Source organism: Coregonus lavaretus, assembly GCF_964263955.1.
Source record: "Coregonus lavaretus genome assembly, chromosome: 29".
Classification (NCBI taxonomy): domain Eukaryota; kingdom Metazoa; phylum Chordata; class Actinopteri; order Salmoniformes; family Salmonidae; genus Coregonus; species Coregonus lavaretus.
Window position 1 is genome coordinate 34,103,917 of NC_140016.1, and position 21,197 is coordinate 34,125,113.

A 21,197-nucleotide genomic window follows, 5' to 3' on the forward strand; every position below is an offset into this window, starting at 1 on the left:
AAATGGCGGAAAAAAAGGGAGATGGTTTGTTAAAGAAGAACGGTAGAAAGTGTAAACAGAGAGAGTTGAAGACAGGAGGAGAAATTGAAGTGAATGAAGGCGAAGTATCGGAGGTGGTAGGTGTGGTGAAGTTCTCGGAGCCCGAGGTTTGCACCGAGGGTCAGGATAAAGATGAGTCTGACAGTAGGAGTGAAGTTTTTGGAAAAAGTGGACCCTTGCCTTTTGGCTGATCCATTTGTGGTTTCAGGGTGGTTGAAAACAGAGTTGGGTGCTGTGAAATCGGTGAGGGTAACTAGAAGTGGTCTAGTGATAATTGTTTGTGTTTCAGCTGGTCAGAGGGAGCAGGCGCTCTGTGTTAAACGAATGGGGGCAAGAAATGTGAATTGTTTTGCTCTCAAGAAAAGGGCGCCATTGAAAGGCGTGATTACTGGGGTAGCGGTAAATGTGAAAGCTGACCTGAAGGGGAAGATTTCCGGTGTTTGTGATGCTCGTCGTTTGGTGCGACGCAGACAGGGTGGCGTGAGTGGAGAAACAGAAGAGTGAGTCATTGTCTGTTCTTTTGAGTTTGGATGTTGAGTCTTTGCCCGACAAAGTGATGTTAGGATATATAAGTTATCCGGTACGAGCTTTTGTGCCGAATACATTATGTTGTTACAGGTGTCAAGCTTATGGGCATGTGGCAGCAGTGTGTAGGAGGGATGTTCCTTGGTGTGAGAAGTGTGCAGAAGGGCATGAGACAAATGAATGTGTAGCATTGGGGAAAGTAGTGGTATGTGTTAATTGTAGGGGTGCCCATGGGGCTGGGGATCCGAAATGTCCGGTGCGAGAGAGGCAGGTTAAGGTTTCCAGGGTTAGAGTAGTGCAGAAGTTGTCATATGCTGAGGCAGTGAAGAAAGTAGAGGAAGATTGGTCAAGGGGGAGGGATCCTGAGAGGAATGGTGTGAGTAGTTGATATGTCCTCTGTAGCTCAATTGGTAGAGCATGGCGCTTGTAACGCCAGGGTAGTGGGTTCGATCCCCGGGACCACCCATATGTAAAAATGTATGCACACATGACTGTAAGTCGCTTTGGATAAAAGCGTCTGCTAAATGGCATATTATTATATTATTATATGTACCAGTACAGAGGGATAAACCAACCAAGTGATATGTTTCAGTAAGATTGGATTTTGGGCATTTATAGCAATGGTTATCAACTGTACTGCAGGGATGGAACGTAAGTTGCAGAAAATAGAGGTTGTGGTGGTAGCTGCAGAGAGGTATTTGGGTGTGCAAGACTTGACATCAGAAGAGTTACAGGGTGTGTTAAGTGGTGGTGTCCCATCCTTTCAGGCTGTTGGCCTGAAGTAGGAATAAATACATTTAAATAGTGGAGTATGGTAGGTATTATTATTTTTTGTGAGTGTAATATTAGATGGTAGGGTTTTTGTTGTATTTTTTTTTAGCAAAGTGCAAGGGAGTTATACTCCAGTGTAGTAGGTGGCAGTAATGCAACATTTATTGGATGCCAACCGCTGTTAAACCTCATCGAAGAAGAAGAAGAATTCCGTGACCCGGAAGTACGTTTTTAGTGTTACTGACGAGACGACGCGCTCGAGCTGCACTTGGAAGGTAGCTGAAGTCGTAAGCAGTTGTCGCTTCCTGAAGAAGTGTTTTGGCTACCAAGTTGTCATGTTTCGCTGCGCGTTTCTGATTTTGTTCCTGGCTCTTGGAAATGGTATGTTTACAGAATTGAACGAAATATTGCTTTGTGTCATCGTTGGGTTATTTTGTGAGCCACAAGAGGAAACTTTCGGTGCTCCGTCACTTCAGGCGGCAGGCCTATCTTCAGCCAGATTGCTTGAGCTAACGTTAGCTAGCTATTTCTTTGCTGCGCCAGTAGCTAGCTAGGCTAGTTAGCTAGTTTTCTATCAAACGTTCGCTATAGCTAAGTTTAACTCCACAAATAAATTAAAAGTTCACACTAATTCATGTGAATTTCACGCAACTTTACCGGCAATCAAGGCCTCAATCTAAGACATTAAGTTTATGGCACTGTTGACCTGTCATGCTAAATTAGCTAGCTAGTTGTGGTTTTAATATCTGTTTTCTCTTAGTTGACAGGTCATGTTACAGAAATGACTTCTGGGTGGACAGGGAAAATAACAGCTGTCTCTAAAACACACAAAGACATGTTTGACATTGTCTTTCATTTGGCTTAGCTAGCAATATCGTCCTTATGTGTCATTATCAAACATGTCAACGACGACATCGACCAGCTTCATTCGCCCTATTCATTTTGGAACAACATGTGACGCCAGTAGATGACTGAAGTTGACTCACAACTCGTAGTTTGCTAGGTAGCTACTACTCCCACATTTGCTTAGTTATCAATATGCAATATACTAACTAGCTAATGTTAGCGTTACTGTTGCAAATCCAGTTCAATCCAAAATCTCAGCAAAATTTACATTTAAGGATACTCACGTCAGTAACGTTAGCTGTATCTTATTTATGATATAGGCCCTTGATTTTAAACTTCCTAGCTAGCGAGTTGACCAGGAAGTTGTCTCGTGACCAAGTATCTGCTGATTGCCCTTGTTGTTTAACTGTAAAACAGCTGCAGTAACATTTTAAACCTGCACAGTTACCTAAGTGATTGCAATAGCAGTTGCTGTCTATAAACCAATCTCCTTGTTATGATTGATAGAAGGAATTTGAGCCCATGGATATCTTTTTTTATAGTCTGGATATTTTTTGGCCTCCTGCCCTGGCGTTGCCAGGACTCACTTGATATTCAATACAGTCAGAATCCTTCTAGTTTTTTTTTCAGCAGTAAGTCTCAGATTTTTTTTTATTGATCATTTTTTCCTTGCATTTTTTCCTTGTTTCCATTTTCATTAGAATGTTTTCAGTTGGTCTGAGAAATGGCCCCAGTCCTCTGTTGCAAGCTAAGGTCTCTGATATCAGGTCACTCAGGGTCAAGCCTAATTGTTCATCATGATAACCTACCAGGGCCGGTTTCACAAAAGCATCTTAAGGCTAAGTTCATCGGTAGAACCTTCGTAGGAGCATCGTTAAATCTCTGAGCTGTTTCCCAAAACAATCCTTACAAAAGTTGCAGTTGAAAATGCTTGTTATTTACTGACTGCCTCAGACCACTCGTAGACCAGCTAAGTGCGTAGTTAGATGCTTTTTTGCCCTTCCATGTCACATTATTCATAGAAGATCTCTGCTAAACATAGAATCAAGATATTTATCTGTCTGACTGTGACTGCCGATAACTTCAGAACGAAATTTACTACAAATATAAAGTTGCCAAAGTCTTTACAATTGTTACAATCAAGTAAAGGATGAAAAGATGCTTGAAATGAAAACCAAGATGATTGCATGAAAAAATATATAGGCTACATGGGCCTATATATATTTCAATCGTATTGAAATCGATTTAATGTTCAATTTAGTTCTATTTTGCCAATAGGCTACTGTCTGTAATTTTTGCCATGATGTGTAACAACATGTGCGCGATGATCTACTCAATCTGATTTAGTGCATTATTGTTGGGAAGCATTTTTAATTTTTTTATTTTATTTCACCTTTATTTAACCAGGTAAGCCAGTTGAGAACAAGTTCTCATTTACAACTGCGTCCTGGCCAAGATAAAGCATAGTAGTGCGATAAAAACAACAACACAGAGTTACATATGGGGTAAAAACCATAAAGTCAAAAAATACAACAGAAAATATATATACAGTGTGTGCAAATGTAGCAAGTTATGGAGGTAAGGCAATAAATAGGCTATAGTGCAAAATAATTACAATTAGCATGAACACTGGAATGCTAGATGTGCAAATAGAGATACTGGGGTGCAAAAGAGCAAAATAAATAACAATATAGGGATGAGGTAGTTGGGTTGGGCTAGTTTCAGATGGGCTGTGTACAGGTGCAGTGATCGGTAAGGTGCTCTGACAACTGATGCTTAAAGTTAGTGAGGGAGATAAGAGTCTCCAGCTTCAGAGATTTTTGCAATTCGTTCCAGTCATTGGCAGCAGAGAACTGGAAGGAATGGCGGCCAAAGGAGGTGTTGGCTTTGGGAATGACCAGTGAGATATACCTGCTGGAGCGCAGACTACAGGTGGGTGCTGCTATGGTGACCAATGAGCTAAGATAATGCGGGGATTTGCCTAGCAGTGATTTATAGATGGCCTGGAGCCAGTGGGTTTGACGACGAACATGTAGTGAGGACCAGCCAACAAGAGCGTACAGGTCACAGTGGTGGGTAGTGTATGGGGCTTTGGAGACAAAATGGATGGCACTGTGATAGACTACATCCAATTTGCTGAGTAGAGTGTTGGAGGCTATTTTGTAAATGACATCGCCGAAGTCAAGGATCGGTAGGATAGTCAGTTTTACGAGGGCATGTTTGGCAGCATGAGTGAAGGAGGCTTTGTTGCGAAATAGGAAGCCAATTCTAGATTTAACTTTGGATTGGAGATTCTTAATGTGAGTGGAAGGAGAGTTTACAGTCTAACCAGACACCTAGGTATTTGTAGTTGTCCACATACTCTAGGTCAGACCCGTCGAGAGTGGTGATTCTAGTCGGGTGGGCGGGTGCCACCAGCGTTCGATTGAAGAGCATGCATTTAGTTTTACTAGTGTTTAAGAGCAGTTGGAGGCTACTGAAGGAGTGTTGTATGGCATTGATGCTCGTTTGGAGGTTTGTTAACACAGTGTCCAATGAAGGGCCAGATGTATACAAAATGGTGTCGTCTGCGTAGAGGTGGATCTGAGAGTCACCAGCAGCAAGAGCGACATCATTGATATACACAGAGAAAAGAGTCTGCCCAAGAATTGAACCCTGTGGCACCCCCATAGAGACTGCCATAGGTCCAGACAACAGGCCCTCCGATTTGACACACTGAACTCTATCTGAGAAGTAGTTGGTGAACCAGGCGAGGCAGTCATTTGAGAAACCAAGGCTATTTAGTCTGCCAATAAGAATGCGGTGGTTGACAGAGTCGAAAGCCTTGGCCAGGTCGATGAAGACGGCTACACAGTACTGTCTATTATCGATCGCGGTTATAATATCGTTTAGGACCTTGAGCGTGGCTGAAGTGCACCCATGACCAGCTCGGAAACCAGATTGCATAGCGGAGAAGGTACGGTGGGATTCGAAATGGTCGGTGATCTGTTTGTTAACTTGGCTTTCAAATACTTTCGAAAGGCAGGGCAGGATGGATATAGGTCTGTAACAGTTTGGATCTAGAGTGTCACCCCCTTTGAAGAGGGGGATGACCGCGGCAGCTTTCCAATCTCTGGGGATCTCAGACGTTACGAAAGAGAGGTTGAACAGACTAGTAATAGGGGTTGCGACAATTTCGGCGGCTAGTTTTAGAAAGAAAGGGTCCAGATTGTCTAGCCCAGCTGATTTGTAGGGGTCCAGATTTTGCAGCTCTTTCAGAACATCAGCTGTCTGAATTTGTGTGAAGGAGAAGCGGGGGGGGGCATGGGCAACTTGCAGCGGAGGGTGCAGAGTTGGTGGCCGGGGTAGTGGTAGCCAGGTGGAAAGCATGGCCAGCCGTAGCAAAATAAGCCACTTCAATATTTGCAGCCGTAGGTGCTAATATCACTCTTGGAGCTGATCCGTCATCAGTATTGTGGAGTAATTCTAATGTTAAGGTAAGATTTATAATAATAATAATATGCCATTTAGCAGACGCTTTTATCCAAAGCGACTTACAGTCATGCGTGCATACATTTTTTTTTTTGTGTGTATGGGTGGTCCCGGGGATCGAACCCACTACCTTGGCGTTACAAGCGCCGTGCTCTACCAGCTGAGCTACAGATTTGAATGGAGAAAGCTGTTCCGAGAGCAGCAATTTTTTTTTCTTCCAGAGCCTATGTATCGAAACATGGTCTAATGACACACTTATTAGCGAACGTTCTCTCTGCGTGGTAGGAACGATGCATCGTTAAAACAATTGTAAACCTAAGTTCCGTCGCTATCTGGGAACCGGGCCCATTTAGTTCCATGTGAGATTGATTAGAGGATGAACACTAACAACAATGAAGGTTTGGAAATTGTTAGCCATACACCATTGCCACCTCTGAGTTTTACAATAATTAGATGCCATTGGGCTACTTATAGCAGGCAAGTAGAAAATAACCAAAACACATGTTAGGCTACCTATGCTGATAAAATGTGTGTTTACTGTGAATTGATTGAAATGGTGTTTGTTTTCAGGAGTCCCCCAACATTCTGCCTCATAACATATCAAGAAAACGTTTTTTTTTTTTTACTGATCCCCCAGTAAAAAAAACAAGGCTGTTCATATTATTTAATTTTTAATTTTTTGGGGGGGTAGATCAGCTTTAATATTGCAGATAGATTGTAACTTCCATCAATGTAATTGTCTGCATCACTTCCAATCCCCCATATGTTTATTTTTCTCGCAAATATACACATACATACATATCCTTTAAAAATCTATATATTTCCCTTTCCAACCCCACCACCCCTTCCCTAATTGGAGTAAACTAGTGAACAACAATGCTTAGGCCTCTACTTCCAGCTTATACATACTATATACATTTTATGGACACAGTCAATTTTACAATAATTCTATTTTGTTTGTTTTTACTCCTGAACTTCCTCTACCCTCAACCTCTCAGATCATTTTCATGATGTCCATCCGGTTTGCTTCTATATGCCATATCTTTCTAACTGTGCTCTTTCACAAAAGCTCTTAACCTATATACTTATTATGGACACAGTATGCTTTACATTATTAGTTATCTTGTTGTTGTTAGTTGTTGTTAGTTGTTATTAGTCCCATCCTTCAACTCCATTCAACACAACCCATCTATCTCTTAACACCATCCATATTAGATTTCTATTTGCCATATATTTTTCAACTGTACTGTGATGTTTTACAAAAGTTCTGAACCTTTCTATTCTCATTGTTTCTACAGATTGTAAATTGAAAATAAACATTTTTGCTAAAAGTATTATTATGTTATTGATTGATTGTTCATTTTTATTTCAGAACTCCACCTATCACATGCGACTGAAGTGTCAGTCAACAACACGGAGAACAAATTGTGCCTCTACGCCAATTTGATGGTCAACTTCTCAGTCACATATGAAGTTGGTGTGAATAAGGTGTGTGTTTACTCTTCTTTAAATGTTTTTCTGTATGTTAGTACACCTAGGCCTATAAATAACTCTTAAATCATTTCATGTGTTGAGTTGAGCGTCTTACTTTGACAAATAAAGTTGTTATTGTAATCACGGAGGGGACAAGAGGGAGTAACTGCAAAGAAATGTCTTCTGTCTGTTCAGCAGTTTTCTGCGATTTCTCCTGTCGAATATCCTGTAATTGTCACTGCTTGTCTTGTTTCACCAGGGTTTGTCGAAGTTATAGTCCCTAGCTATAAAAAAGCCTAAGTGATAATGCCAGAGAAGCCGGTGTTTGGAGGATATATTGGCACGGGTGTTGTAAGGCCCGAGACAAAGTCGAGGGCCGGCAAACCGTGCCAATATATCCTCCAAACACCGGCTTCTCTGGCATTATCATTTTTATACAACGATTTAGCAACATATTTGAATAATGATTGACATATTTTCATTAAAAACGTTATTTTGATGAATTTATTCATACTATTTAATCCTTCCACAAGATATAGTCCCGACACAAATCTAGGGTTGTTACCCAAGCCGGCTGGTCGTTCTATCGGTTCGGTTGCTAGAGACGCAACCCAGTCGTTTTTATTTATTTTTGTTCTGTATCTATGGACGCGACCCAGTCGTTCTTTCTAAATGTTCCATTGCCATACTGGCTGGCAACGTTCTTATCCCTTGCTTGCTAGCCAACTACAGCTAACTTACAGTCTGCAGCCAGAATAACTGCAAAGTAGCTGCATTTGCATTTGTTTAAGGTGTTTTCTAGTGACATTTATTTGGATACATCCATAATAATGAGCTAATGAGGCGCGATTTCGCCTGGCATAGAAAATGTGCTCACTTGTCAGGACACTGTTGTTCATAGGAGCTAGCCAACAACACAGCTAACACAATCACTTCAAACTGAAGCTGGAAACACCGCAAACTAGCTGCACTTTGTTTCGTTTGACCTTTTTTCAATTGACATTTCTTTGTATATATCCATAAAAATGATGCCAGCTGATTTAATGATTTCGACTGGCTGAGAAACACTGCCTGTCTGTCTCGTCCCGACTCCTGATACATTCATTACTATGAGACAGCTGGAGATTGTTTCAATATTCAAATTCAATGTTGCAAATGTCAGAGTGACAGACAGCAAGGTTTATACAAATCTCTGTTGAAAACTAAATGTTAGTCTAAAATAAATGTTAGATAATATCTAGATGCTTTTTATAGTGGAGATGAAGTTTCTAAATTGCTTGGCTGGGCTGATGAGACAGTGGATTGCGCAGTCAGATGGAACAGAGTAAATAAGCATTTTACCGTCATAGATTTAGCCGGTGGTAACTTGTGGAATAGACACCGAATGGAAGGCGGTTTTAACCAATCAGGATTAGACCCACCCATTTGTATAATGTTTCTTATGATTTTGCTCCTTTTAATAAGTCCCATCTCAGTTGGATGATTGTAGGTTGTTAATTAATGATAGATAATTCCCACATGTCCCAGAATGAAATATTTCCCCTCCTAATCCATCAAAAGAATGGACACACTGTTATGTTATGTCAACTGTACTATTTTGTCATGATGCAACCATCCGAAATGGCCCTGTTCCTGAGGAAGTACTTGACAGGAATGGATTCCCCTTTTATCACAATATCTTAATGACTGTCCAATATATTTGTCCCCTTTCAGAGTGAAACTGTTATTTTTGTACTGCCTGAAAATGTGACAACCGAAGGGAGCACCTGCGATAACACAACATCGACATTGAAACTCAGTTTTGGAGACGGACACAGCTGGGCTGTTAAATTCACTAAGGAAAACAAAACCTACCAAGTAGATACCATTGTCTTCTCCTACAATCTCAACGACACAAGCGTCTTCCCCAACTCTACGTCAAACGGTAACTACACAGCCTTGTCATGATACTGTTAATTCATGATATACCAATTTGGTACTGTAGTTGATATGACACATACTGATATTTGACAATCTCTGTTGGGTTTAGAAACCATGTCTGTGACGGTAAAACCAATCATCGCCAACGTGGGTGTGGACACCTACTACTCCTGCAAGAGCAAAGATGTCCTGAAAGTAGAGTCTGTCATTCAGACACTGTATGATGTTGCTCTACAGGCGTTTGTGATTAACGGCAGCAAAAGTGACACCGGTAGGTAGTACGAGAACGAGCATCAGGCCATTGTAAGGTCAACTGTGCCAAAATCATATAATGATTTGCTGTGCATAATACAGTGCATTCGGGGAGTATTCAGACCCCTTGACTTTTTCCAAATGTTGTTACGTTACAGCCTTATTCTGAGGGTACCAAAAAATGGGTACCAAAAAATGTCTGCAGCATTGAAGGTCCCCAAAAACACAGTGGTCTCCATCATTCTTAAATGAAATAAGTTTGGAACCACCAAGACTCTTCCTAGAGCTGGCCGACCAGCCAAACTGAGCAATCGGGGGAGAAGGGCCTTGGTCAGGGAGGTGACCAAGAACTCGATGGTCACTCTGACAAAGCTCCAGAGTTCCTCTGTGGAGATGGGAGAACCTTCCAGAAGGACAACCATCTCTGCAGCACTCCACCAATCAGGCCTTTATGGTAGAGTGGCCAGACGGAAGCCACTCCTCAGTAAAAAGCACGACAGCCCACTTGGAGTTTGCCAAAAGGCACCTAAAGGACTCTCAGACCATGAGAAACAAGATTATCTGGTCTGATGAAACCAAGATTGAACTCTTTGGCGTCACGTCTGGAGGAAACCTGGCCCCATCCCTATGGTGAACCATGGTGGTGGCAGCATCATGCTGTGGGGATTTCTTTCAGCTGCAGGGACTGGGAGACTAGTCAGGATTGAGGGAAAGATGAACGGAGCAAAGTACAGAGAGATCCTTTGATAACCTGCTCCAGAGCGCTCAGGACCTCAGACTGGGGTGAAGGTTCACCTTCCAACAGGACAACGACCCTAAGCACACAGCCAAGACAACGCAGGAGTGGCTTCGGAACAAGTCTCTGAATGTCCTTGAGTGGGCCAGGCAGAGCCTGGACTTTAACCTGATTGAACATCTCTGGAGCGGCCTGAAAATAGCTGTGCAGCGGTGCTCCCCATCCAACCTGACAGAGCTTGAGAGGATCCACAGAGAAGAATGGGAGAAACTCCCCAAATACAGGTGTGCAAAGCTTGTAGCGTCATACCCAAGAAGACTCGAGGCTGTAGTCACTGCCAAAGGTGCTTCAACAAAGTACTGAGTAAAGGGTCTGAATACTTATATAAATATAACATTTCTAAAAACCTGTTTTTGCTTTGTCATTATGGGGTATTGTGTGTAGATTGATGAGGGCGACATAAACATAATTTAAAAAATCGATTAAGGCTGTAACGTAACACAGTGGGAAAAGTCAAGGGGTCTGAATACTTTCCGAATGCACTGTCAAACTATTTTACTGTGTGTTCTCCAGGGTTGAGGTCAATTCTAGTTCAAAAGGGTTAGTTCAGGAAGTGAACTGAAATTCAGTTTACTTCCTGAATTGAAATGCAATTGATCCCAACCCTGTTGGTTCTCTGAACTTAATAGGTTTTCTCTGTTCTCCCTACACAGACACCGTATGCTCCGCTGACATGCCCTCCACCACTGTGGCGCCCACCACCACCACCGTTACCACCACAGCTGCCCCCACTTCTACCCCTACACTGCCCACACCCACTACTGGAAAGTACAGCATCGCACCCGACGTCAACAGCACAGCCTGCCTGATGGCCACATTCGGCCTGCAGATCGGCTACAAGCAAGGAGACGTATGTATACAAGTAGGATAGCGATTGTAAAGTAGGCCCTTTAATTTTTATGTTTCTTATTTTAGCATACAATTGTCTGTTCAATGGAAAAGGTTCAGATGTTTGTCACAGAGAACATGACTTTCTTGTGTATGAAGATAGGTTGTTGTTGTTGCTAGTATGTTAGTGTTGTTGTTTACCAACCTGTGTTTTGCCCTTCATTAGAAAGTGGAGACCATCAACCTGGTGCCCAATATGACTAAAGTGGGCGGAGCCTGTAGGGCCAACAGCAGCGATCTCATACTGACATCGGATACAATCACCATCATGTTGACGTTCAGCAACGTAAGGCGACGAAGCCAGACTTGTATTATCCTGCTCATCTGCATTTAGTGTGTAGACAGTTGGACAAATACAGAGTAAGGTCTGTTTTCAGTCAAGCTGATAAGTGTTTCCTTGTACATTACAGGACGGCAAGAAGTTCCGCCTGCACGCTCTGAACGTCACAGTGAAACCAGCCACTGGTAAGCAACAATGCACTACAAGCCCCTTCAGAAACCAAGTCCCTAGTTGGACGTTAAGATAGAATCAACTTTATTCTCCCCAAGGGGAAATCTTTCTTGGAAACAGTGTGGTTTTATAATAAATAAAGACTATACATTACACACTCCACACATGCACAGTATATGCAATGCATATTAAAAGCACTCTCTCTCCTTTCTTTGCTCACGCTGTGTGTTATGTCCAGGGGCGCCCGTCGTTGCAGCCAATACCAACATGTCCGTTTGGGTGGCGGCGGTAGGCAGCTCCTACATGTGCAACAAGGAGCAGACCTTAAACGTCACCGACACGCTCACTCTCTACACTTTCGAGCTTCGCGTCCAGCCCTTCGAAGTCAACAAAGGCGAATTCGCTTTAGGTAGGTGACTTTCTGAGATGGCGAATTTGCGTCATTACCCTTATGTTGTTAGCCGTATGCTACAGGTTACTAGAGTCAAATGCAGCTAACATGCTTGAAACTGAGACGGACTATAATAACCATTATGGGCTTCAGTAGAATAGGTTACATGTCTAGTTTGGTGAGAAACTGGTAAGTATTTGAGATCATGCCATGCTTCTGCCCCTTTTTAAACTGATTAACAACCAAATGATCATGAGAAGATGAGATGTTCCAAGTTGTGCTCATTGATTCTCTCTCTCGTCTGCAGCCCATCAATGTTCACTGGATGACACCAGCATCTTAATCCCAATCATTGTTGGTGCCGCCCTGGCCGGTTTGATTCTCATTGTAGTGATTGCTTACATGATTGGGCGTAGGAAGACCTATGTGGGATATCAGACCCTCTAAAAAGCAATCTGTGATCATGAATCTGTGATAATGAATCCAGGACACAGGTTGATCCTTGTGTGTCGGGGGGGGGGGGGGTCCCAAAGCCTGATCCTGGATGGCTGTCTCGGTGCAGTCTTTCAATTGACGACTGACTTGTACAACTGGAGTAGTTAGACTATAATCTCCTTACTTCAGCCACTGTTAAGAGCTTCTCTTGAGCAGCTTAGTCTAGCTACGCTTAGGTTTAGACTTGAGCTTAGCCTAGCTTCGCTTAGGTTTAGACTTGAGAGTAGTCTAGCTTCGCTTAGGCTCAGGCATGAGTAGCTTTATTCAGGTAAATCTGAAAACAAAAAATGCTCTCCAGGACCAGGTTGGACAACCCTACCCCTGTTATTTGTTTGTAATTTCAGTTTTGTTTGATTTGCTTTCTTTTTTCTTTTTTTCTCCCTTGTTGTAAAGGAGCAAGCGCAGGATTATTTGCCCTCTGTGTTAGCCAGTGCAATTTGTTTGAAACCTTTGGAACCAGTAAAGGCCTTATTTATTGAAAGATCTCTGAATGTGATTGCATCTGTATCACTTGCCAGATGATTCTCATTCAGGGTAGGGACGCTTTTGATCAAGTAGCACATTTCATAGAAACTCCAGTTAAAGTCCTTGTGCTACAGTTTGCACATTTTCACGAGGAGCTGTGACGATTGGGGGCTGTGTCCTTATCACTATGTATCATGTGCTTGCTCCCTCCCTATCTTTTGGCATTCCTTTTTTTCTTTTTTGTTCTTATTTCATTTTTGTGTACATTTTAGTTCAACCTCTTGTGGTTTCATTCATCCACACAATTCATCGTAGCAGCGCAACATTTCGACCGACTGAAACATTTCAAATTTGCCTCGCTGCTCAATGAGACGTCATTGAGTAGCTTTGTTGATTTGGCTCAGGAACTCTTTTACTAACTAACCAGGATCAAGGTCTGCTGCTTTGCGCTCTTCGCTCTTTCAGCCCATTACTGATCATCCGCTAGTCAGTCAGTAGTTTGAATGAGCAAATGTATGACTTGACTGAAGTCTGTGTGGCCACAACTCGGGTAAAAAGAAAAGGTGGTTTTACTGGCATATAGTTCTGTCTCTAAATTGACTTTACAAAACAAGGGATCTGTCGTTTATATGTTCACACACAGCAGTACTTGACATTATGGTTGCCACCTATGTCAGTCCGTCTCTGTGACTTGTGTTAACCCTTTGACTGACTGGCTCACTTTGGGTAGTGTGAAATCTACCAAGTGTTTAATTAATTTTGAAAAGTTCATGCCTAGTTTGAGGATGTAAAAGACAAACCTGAAAAGAAAGGTAACACAAAACCCCTCTCCTGTCGTTACATGTTGGCATCAGGTTTAAAAAAGGGATAGCTCTGTTTTTTTGCTGTCATTCAAACCTGTTCTTTGCAGATGGTGATATTCTTTTAAACATATAAATGCACAAAATTGCTCAGTAAGTTCAACATATATTGAAAATGCGTGCTGCAGTGTTACACCTGTGTATAGTATAGCCGTTGCTGCGGTGTTGCTCCCGAAAGCTGCCGGTCTATTCCATTTCAATTAAGTTTGTTTCAGTAACTGAAATTCTAATTCACATTTTCCTCACAGCTTTTTCATGTGAAAAATTAGAATTAGAATTTCAGTTTACTTCCTGAATTGACTTAAATGAAATGGCATTGACTCTAACCCTGCCCAGTTAACCGCTTGTAAGTTGCACCAATCGACAGAGTAGGAGAAAGGATGATTGTCCACAGGATGTGCAGTACCTGTGTATATTTCTGTACTGTTAGAAGGAAAGGTGACAATGGCTAGTTGCTGTGTATTATCACGGTCTGCATGATGGCCCCGTGTAGCTCAGTTGGTAGAGCATGGTGCTTGCAACGGCAGGGTTGTGGGTTAGATTCCCACGGGGGGGCAGTATGAAAAAAATGTATGCACTCACTAACTTTAAGTCGCTCTGGATAAGAGCGTCTGCTAAATGACAAAGATGTAATGAATAAATTTGATTGCCGCCTTTCATTTCTATTGGTCAACCAATACTTTTTTTTTCAGATGCTGTATATGTGAATGATTTGCTTTTTTTCCCCTTTTCCAATATAATCTTTTTGATTCTTGCTTTACAATCTGTTGTGTTGTCTTGGAAAATTGACTGCTTTTGTACAAATTCTGTTTGTGTTACTATGGTTTTAAAATGGTCTTTTTAGACCATGTATAAAATCAATTCTAAACTACCATTTTGAAAACATTTACTATCCCCAATTTTCATTCACTTGACATGATCAAAAGTTATGATTGTGACAATGTTGTGCCTTGCTCAATGAAGCAGCTCCATTTGAGATTCAATTAGGTTTGAATATGTTTACTTTAAAGAAAAGGGTTATTTGGCTCCTATTTGTCACTAGTCTTAGAAATGTCTCCTAGTTTATGAATTCAAAAAGCAGCATGTTAAGAAAAGGGAAATCCCAATCATAGGACAGACCCATTCTTCAAATGAAGATACACTGAACACCTTCCTAATATTGAGTTGCACACCCCTTTTTCCCTCAGAACAGCCTCAATTTGTCGAGGCATGGACTGACTACTAGGTGTCAAGCGTTCCACAGGGATGCTGGCCCATGTTGACTCCAATGCTTCCCACAGTTGTGTCAAGTTGGCTGGATGTCCTTTGGGTGGTGGACCATTCTTGATACACACGGGAAACTGTTGAGCGTGAAAAACCCAGCAGCGTTGCAGTTCTTGACACAAACTAGTGCTCCTGGCATCTACTACCATATCCAGTTCAAAGGCACTTAAATATTTTGTCTTGGCTATTCACCCTCTGAATGACACACATACACAATCCATGTCCCATGGCTTAAAAATCCTTCTTTAACCCTTCATCTACACTGATTGAAGTGGATTTAACAAGTGACATCAATAAGGGATCATAGCTTTCATCTGGATTCACCTGGCCCGTCTGTGATTGGAAAGGTGTTCATAATGTTTTGTAAACTCAGCGTACATTATCTTTTCTCCTGTTTGGCTCCAAACAAATGTTCATTTTTGAATTCCTTTTCAATAGACTTTTAGCTGCAATAAATGGGAATGGAAATTGTGCATAAAAAAAACTGGTGTGGACCATTTTAATATTTTACAATGATGTTATTGGTTCCCCGGACATTTTAGTAAATCCCTCCTTTGTTTTCCAACTATTGTTGACTGAGAAGCGTCTCTGTATGATTGACTGTGCATTCACCATTTTGATGTTTTACTTTTCTTCCACCCTGCACCCCCCCCACCCCATATGCCCACTTGCTTTACTGTCACCCAGCGGAGGATTGCCAAGCCGATACGACAGAGAGCTGGCTCGTTCCTATAGCGGTCGGGGTTGCCCTGGCTTTGCTGGTCCTCATTGTATTGATCGCCTATTTCATTGGGAGAAAGCGAAACCGTGGCTCTGGCTATGAACACTTCTAAATTATCCTCACTATGCTGAGGCTTTAACTTCGGTCATCAGGATAATTATTGATTTAATTTAACTAATATACTGTGCAGAGTTAACTTAATGGTGAAATTCACCTGATGGAAAGCTCTTTCTCATGAAACAATGACTTGGAGAAGAGGCTGTGTTAAAGAAATTGCTTTTCTCAGTTGATAACATTTTGCATGTAACAGCTGTGTGTTATTAGAATTGATTAATTTTTATATTCCTCATATCACATGGTTGACTATAGATGGCTGATGGCCAAATGTTTTCCTAATTGCAATCACTGCCCATGCTCTTGACGGACAAACCCCCCCCCCCCCCCACCCATTGTTGTGGATGAATATGTCTGGGTTCTGAACTGATGTCTTGCTGCTTTTTGTAATCCTCATTTTTTCCATCTCTGTGAAGGACTTAACCAAATCCTGTTTCTTCTCTCCACTAAAACTCTGTATTTTCTGCTGACTAATCGCTAGCATGCTAACATTGCTAACCCTTCTTCTCTGTCTCTTCTCTGTGGCAGCCGTGGAGTGCTTCATGGACTCTGATTTGAGCTTTCTGGTGCCCATCGCTGTGGGCGTGGCCCTCAGCTTCCTAATCATCCTTGTGCTTATCTCTTACTTGATTGGCCGGAGGAAGAGTCGCACCGGCTACCAGTCTGTATAATCCAACCAATCGCAGCTGCTTTTGCATCTACCCATTCCCTCCCATCCTCCTACCACCCAAGCCACCCCACAACATTTTCCCTGTTGCCTCCCCATCCCCAAAGCTTCTATGGCATCCAAATGTTTCTTTCCATTTCCCATGGGTCTTTACTTGATGTTACCCCCAGCAAATTTCCTGTTCAGACTCCTACCCTAATTCTCACCCCACCCAACAGTAAAGTTGACCGTCTGTTGCTATTTCTTGACACCAACAATGACTGAAATCGTCAAGCAACAAAACCTGTCAAAATGATCAGTGGTATTGCACCAGGTGTGTTTGGATGTAAATTGCATGGAGTATCATGGCTCCTCTTAATAACAGGGCATCAGTTGTTTATTCCCAGAGAGGTTCATATGAATGAGGCTGTTTTCTCTCACTGTTCTGATGATGTCCTGTATTATATTTCTGTGTACATTTAATTGCTCTCTTGTATAGAATGAATGTTGATTTTTGAAAAGGGATGTGAAATTATACTAAGAATATATTGAAAGCTCATTGGCTCTAAATGTCAATGTTATTCATATCTAAGTATCCATTGGTAAATGTTTGCAGAATTAGAAAATGTCATTATTTTTTGTGAATTCCCTCTAATTAAATTAGCAGATTCTTGATTATTGTACCCCCTGCACTTATCTTCCCTTAGTCGTAGTACAATAAAAGGGTTTTGACTAGAATGGATACAGCTTTTGTCAGATTTGACTTTTCGTAGCAGGTTGGAGAATTAACGTAGCAAGTAAGGAGAATTAGGTTATGGAAATGTATATAAATGTGACAAGCCGTATTCCTTTCTAGCCATGACCCAATGAAAGGGACACTAACTTTACAAAGACACATAGCTACTAACCAGCATTTGGAGCAGTTGCATAAATGTTTATTTTCGCTGATGTTAAGAGATCCCCGAAGGGAAAGGAGGATGGGTCTGGTATCAGAAATGGCCCAGTTAAGACATCTACTACAATAACTGGGTCATGTTCAGTAGTTAGAATGTTTAGGAACTTAATGAAACAGGGAGGTACTGCTACGGTGTGTCGTTCTGAACACAACCCAGGCCTCATAATATAAAGTATAATAATTTAGATGTTTTTTTCGACCCAAATTATTTTATTCTATGACCAAAGCTTGGACATGAAGGAAACTCCTTTCTGAACCTCATCTCGGTCAGGTAAAGTTTTTAGTGTGTTTGACCAAGGATGATGTTTCCTTACGGTTGATGTATCATGCTCATCATTCGGTATGAACTTCTGTTTTGTACTAATGCATATAATTATACTGATCCTGGTTCATTTTGCCCCCAAGATGTGGTTTTGTGCCTTTTTTGTTGCACTACTATTCCCCTCATAACCAAGCCTGTCTCCATCTGATGAAGAATGTAAGGTCGTTGAAATTCAGTTGAGGGAAACATTTAAATAAAGTTGCTTTCCTGTTTTGTAGCAATTTGCTGACTCTTTCTCTTATTTCATTAAACAGCTTTGGTGTTCTCCTTTCCTTTATTGCGCTTGTTAAACCATAAGGACATCACTCGTGACCGGCATTATGTCTGTGTGTATACAGTTGTAAAACTAGCCCTGGCATGACTATAATCTCGAATGGCCATAAAAGCAGCATGAATGTTACCCAGGTTACCACCTAAATGACACCCTATTTCCTATACAGTGCATTCGGAAAGTGTTTTGTCAAGGCACAGATCTGGGGAAGGGTACCAAAACATTTATGCAGCATTGAAGGTCCCCAAGAACACAGTGGCCTCCATCATTCTTAAATGGAAGAAGTTTGGAACCACCTAGACTCTTCCTAGAGCTGGCGGCCTGGAAAAAATTAGCAATCTTGGAAGAAGGGCCTTGGTCAGGGAGGTGACCAAGAACCCAATGGTCACTCTGACAGAGCTCCAGAGTTCCTCTATGGAGATGGGAGAACCTTCCAGAAGAACAACCATCTCTACAGCACTCCACCAATCAGGCCTTTATGGTAGAGTGGCCAGATGGAAGCTGCCACTCAGTAAAAGGCACAGCTTGCTTGGAGTTTGCCAAAAGGCACCTAAAGGACTCTCAGACCATGAGAAACAAGATTATCTGGTCTGATGAAACCAAGATTGAACTCTTTGGCCTGAATTCCAAGCGTCACGTCTGGAGGAAACCTGGCGCCATCCCTACGGTGGCGCATGGTGGTGGCAGCATCAATGCTGGATGTTTTTCAGTGGCAGGGACTGGGAGACTAGTCAGGATCGAGGGGAAAGATGAACGGAGCAAAGTACAGAGAGATTCTTGATGAAAACCTGCTCCAGAGCACTCAGGACCTCAGACTGGGGAGAAGGTTCACCTTCCAACAGGACAACGACCCTAAGCACACAGCCAAGACAACGCAGGAGTCAATGCCATTGAGTGGCCCAGCCAGAGCCTGGACTTGAACCCTATCGAACATCTCTGGAGAGACCTGAAAATAACTGTGCAGCTACACTCCCCATGCAACCTGACAGAGCTTGAGAGGATCTGCAGAGAAGAATGGGAGAAACTCCCCAAATACAGGTGTGCCAAACTTGTAGCGTCATACCCAAGAAGACTCGAGGATGTAATCGCTGCCAAAGGTGCATCAACAAAGTACTGAGTAAAGGGTCTGAATACTTATGTAAATGTGATATTTCACATTTTTTATAAATTAACATTTTCTAAACCTGTTTTTGCATTGTCATAATGGGGCATTGTGTGTAGGTTGAGGAGAAAAAACAATTTAATCAGTTTTAGAATAAAGCTGGAACGTAGCAAAATGTGGTCTGAATACTTTACGAATGCACTGTATGGGCAATTTTGCAACTACAGGTAGATTTTTACGTTTTGTATTTCAATTTAGATTTTAATTTACATACATTAAGTTGACACTAAAATAAATATTTTTGTGGTCAATTTTTAAAGCGTTTTATTTCAGGATTTCACTATTCTCCATTGAGAAGCCAATTGTCCCACACCCTGACTTTTGATCTTCTGCTATGTATTTCAACAAGAAAAATGTTTGAACATATTTTCTGGGGGGTGGGTTAGGGATATGTTACGAATCGAATTCGTACTAGCTATGTTATGAATTTTTTGTGCTTTAGAACCTGGAGTGCATTTTTTATGCACCTGGTTATAAAAGGAGTCCAATCAATTGAAATTGTTTTATTTTTACATTTTACACCAAGTCACACACGAACTGGGAAGAGACAGTGAAGAACAAGGATATGATATAGAGAGTATGATGATATATCTTCAAGAAAAGTCACTTTGAATATGTCAAGATAAGAGTATTTTTATTCTCAGTCATTACCTTAACTGATTGATTGTCCTCTATTTGAAAGAATACATGTCATTATGTTGTGGTTGGAATTTATGATAGCTGATCATATTAACCAAGTAAACATGGCCTGGCAGTTAAATCCAAAAATGTTTTGGGAAAACTGCGTAAAATCCATGTTATGGTTCGTGACAAAATGAGAAAAGTATTTCTGTTGATAAAAGTTGATTTCTCAACAAACCTAAAAGGAGGATGAACTTGGGCAGCTACCAACATACCAGTGATGACTGCACCCATCACACAGCACTGAGATTGCGTCCCAAATGACACCCTATTCCCTTTATAGTGCACTACTGAACAGAGCCTATAAAGAATATATGGGTGATTTTACTATGGCCTCTTATTTTCTCCAAATTAAGGTCACATGAGCCTATTGTCGTGGAAATTCTACTTTAACAATGAGGAGAGACAAGGTCAATCACCAATCAGGATATTACTTTATTCAAAACGTATTAATAAGGGAGCAGGTCAAACCACACACACAAATGAATAGAGTGAGTGCTCTGCAATAATGAGGCTGGTCGACCCAACAATCTTGAGTGATGGGCTGAGAGCTCTGACATACAGAGATAAACAGACGTCTTATATAGTGGACCTAAAAATGCTTAGTCATGGCTGGTTCCACCCCTCCATGTCAGCTCGGAAGAAAACAAGCTACCTTCATTTCTTCTCGTGACTATGTGTATCGGTTCATAGCGCACAAACAAGTGATAACGTTAGTTCCGTTACTCCCCTCCGTTCAAGCCAGCCTGTTCACCTCACATCCTTACACAGCTGTGCCCTTGAAAGATAACGGAAGAACAGGATGAACTGAGACACTGTGGTCACTTCTCAGAGGCTCTTTGTCTTATACCGTGTGACCAAGTTACTCAGAAGCAAAGATGATACAAAACAATAACAGGTTGTTCTGTCCCTCAAGTTTTACCTCTATCCCGAGTCGCAAGTTATCTCTGAGTCGCCCCATGTCCTTGACGATACGCACAGACCAGCTGCAGGGAGCAGAGAGTTGAACCATCCCTTCTCAGAAGCACAGTATTGCAAGTTATCACAATCTCTTTAACAATGTTAAGCATATAATGGTTAACTATTAATATAAAACAAAGCAGGTAATTTTTACTCTCGCACTATCACTATGGACCTCAATGTATTATAGAGAACAATGGATAGATATACAGTTCATCTCTCCTATGGATCGGTCAACCCATTCTCTTATGGAATACACCAGGATGTGCCGATTCTGCAGGTACCAGATTTGGCCAAATGCGGACGCTGAACCGACCACTAGGTGCAACGTGAGCACCTTTTACCATCTAGTAGGCTTGCGTTTAATCCATTGTGTTTAAGCATTTAAACTGCAGACTCACGCCTTGATCACACCGACAGCATCATTACACAAAATGGTACGCAGCATCATCTGGATAT

The 21,197-nt window shown here is 41.7% G+C and overlaps 1 protein-coding gene across 4 annotated transcripts; it reads left to right on the forward strand.

Moving 5' to 3' along the window:
• The first annotated feature begins 1,580 nt into the window (after window positions 1-1,580).
• On the forward strand, window positions 1,581-17,885 carry lamp2 (lysosomal-associated membrane protein 2). Of its 4 annotated transcripts, XR_014610240.1 has the most exons (10): window positions 1,581-1,716; window positions 7,025-7,140; window positions 8,839-9,049; window positions 9,155-9,316; window positions 10,747-10,943; window positions 11,148-11,267; window positions 11,392-11,446; window positions 11,671-11,841; window positions 12,131-13,857; window positions 13,927-14,514. XR_014610240.1 is itself a non-coding variant. In XM_084147422.1 (9 exons), exons 1-9 carry the CDS (start codon window positions 1,671-1,673, stop codon window positions 12,268-12,270), a joined length of 1,218 nt encoding a protein of 405 aa, XP_084003548.1. In that variant the 5' UTR covers window positions 1,581-1,670; the 3' UTR covers window positions 12,271-14,514. The 4 variants fall into 4 exon arrangements, 3 of the variants coding, with proteins under 3 accessions (XP_084003548.1, XP_084003547.1, XP_084003546.1); XM_084147422.1 differs by having other exon boundaries at window positions 12,131-14,514; XM_084147421.1 differs by lacking the exons at window positions 12,131-13,857; window positions 13,927-14,514 and adding an exon at window positions 16,270-17,885 and having other exon boundaries at window positions 1,587-1,716.
• Window positions 17,886-21,197: the final 3,312 nt, after the last annotated feature.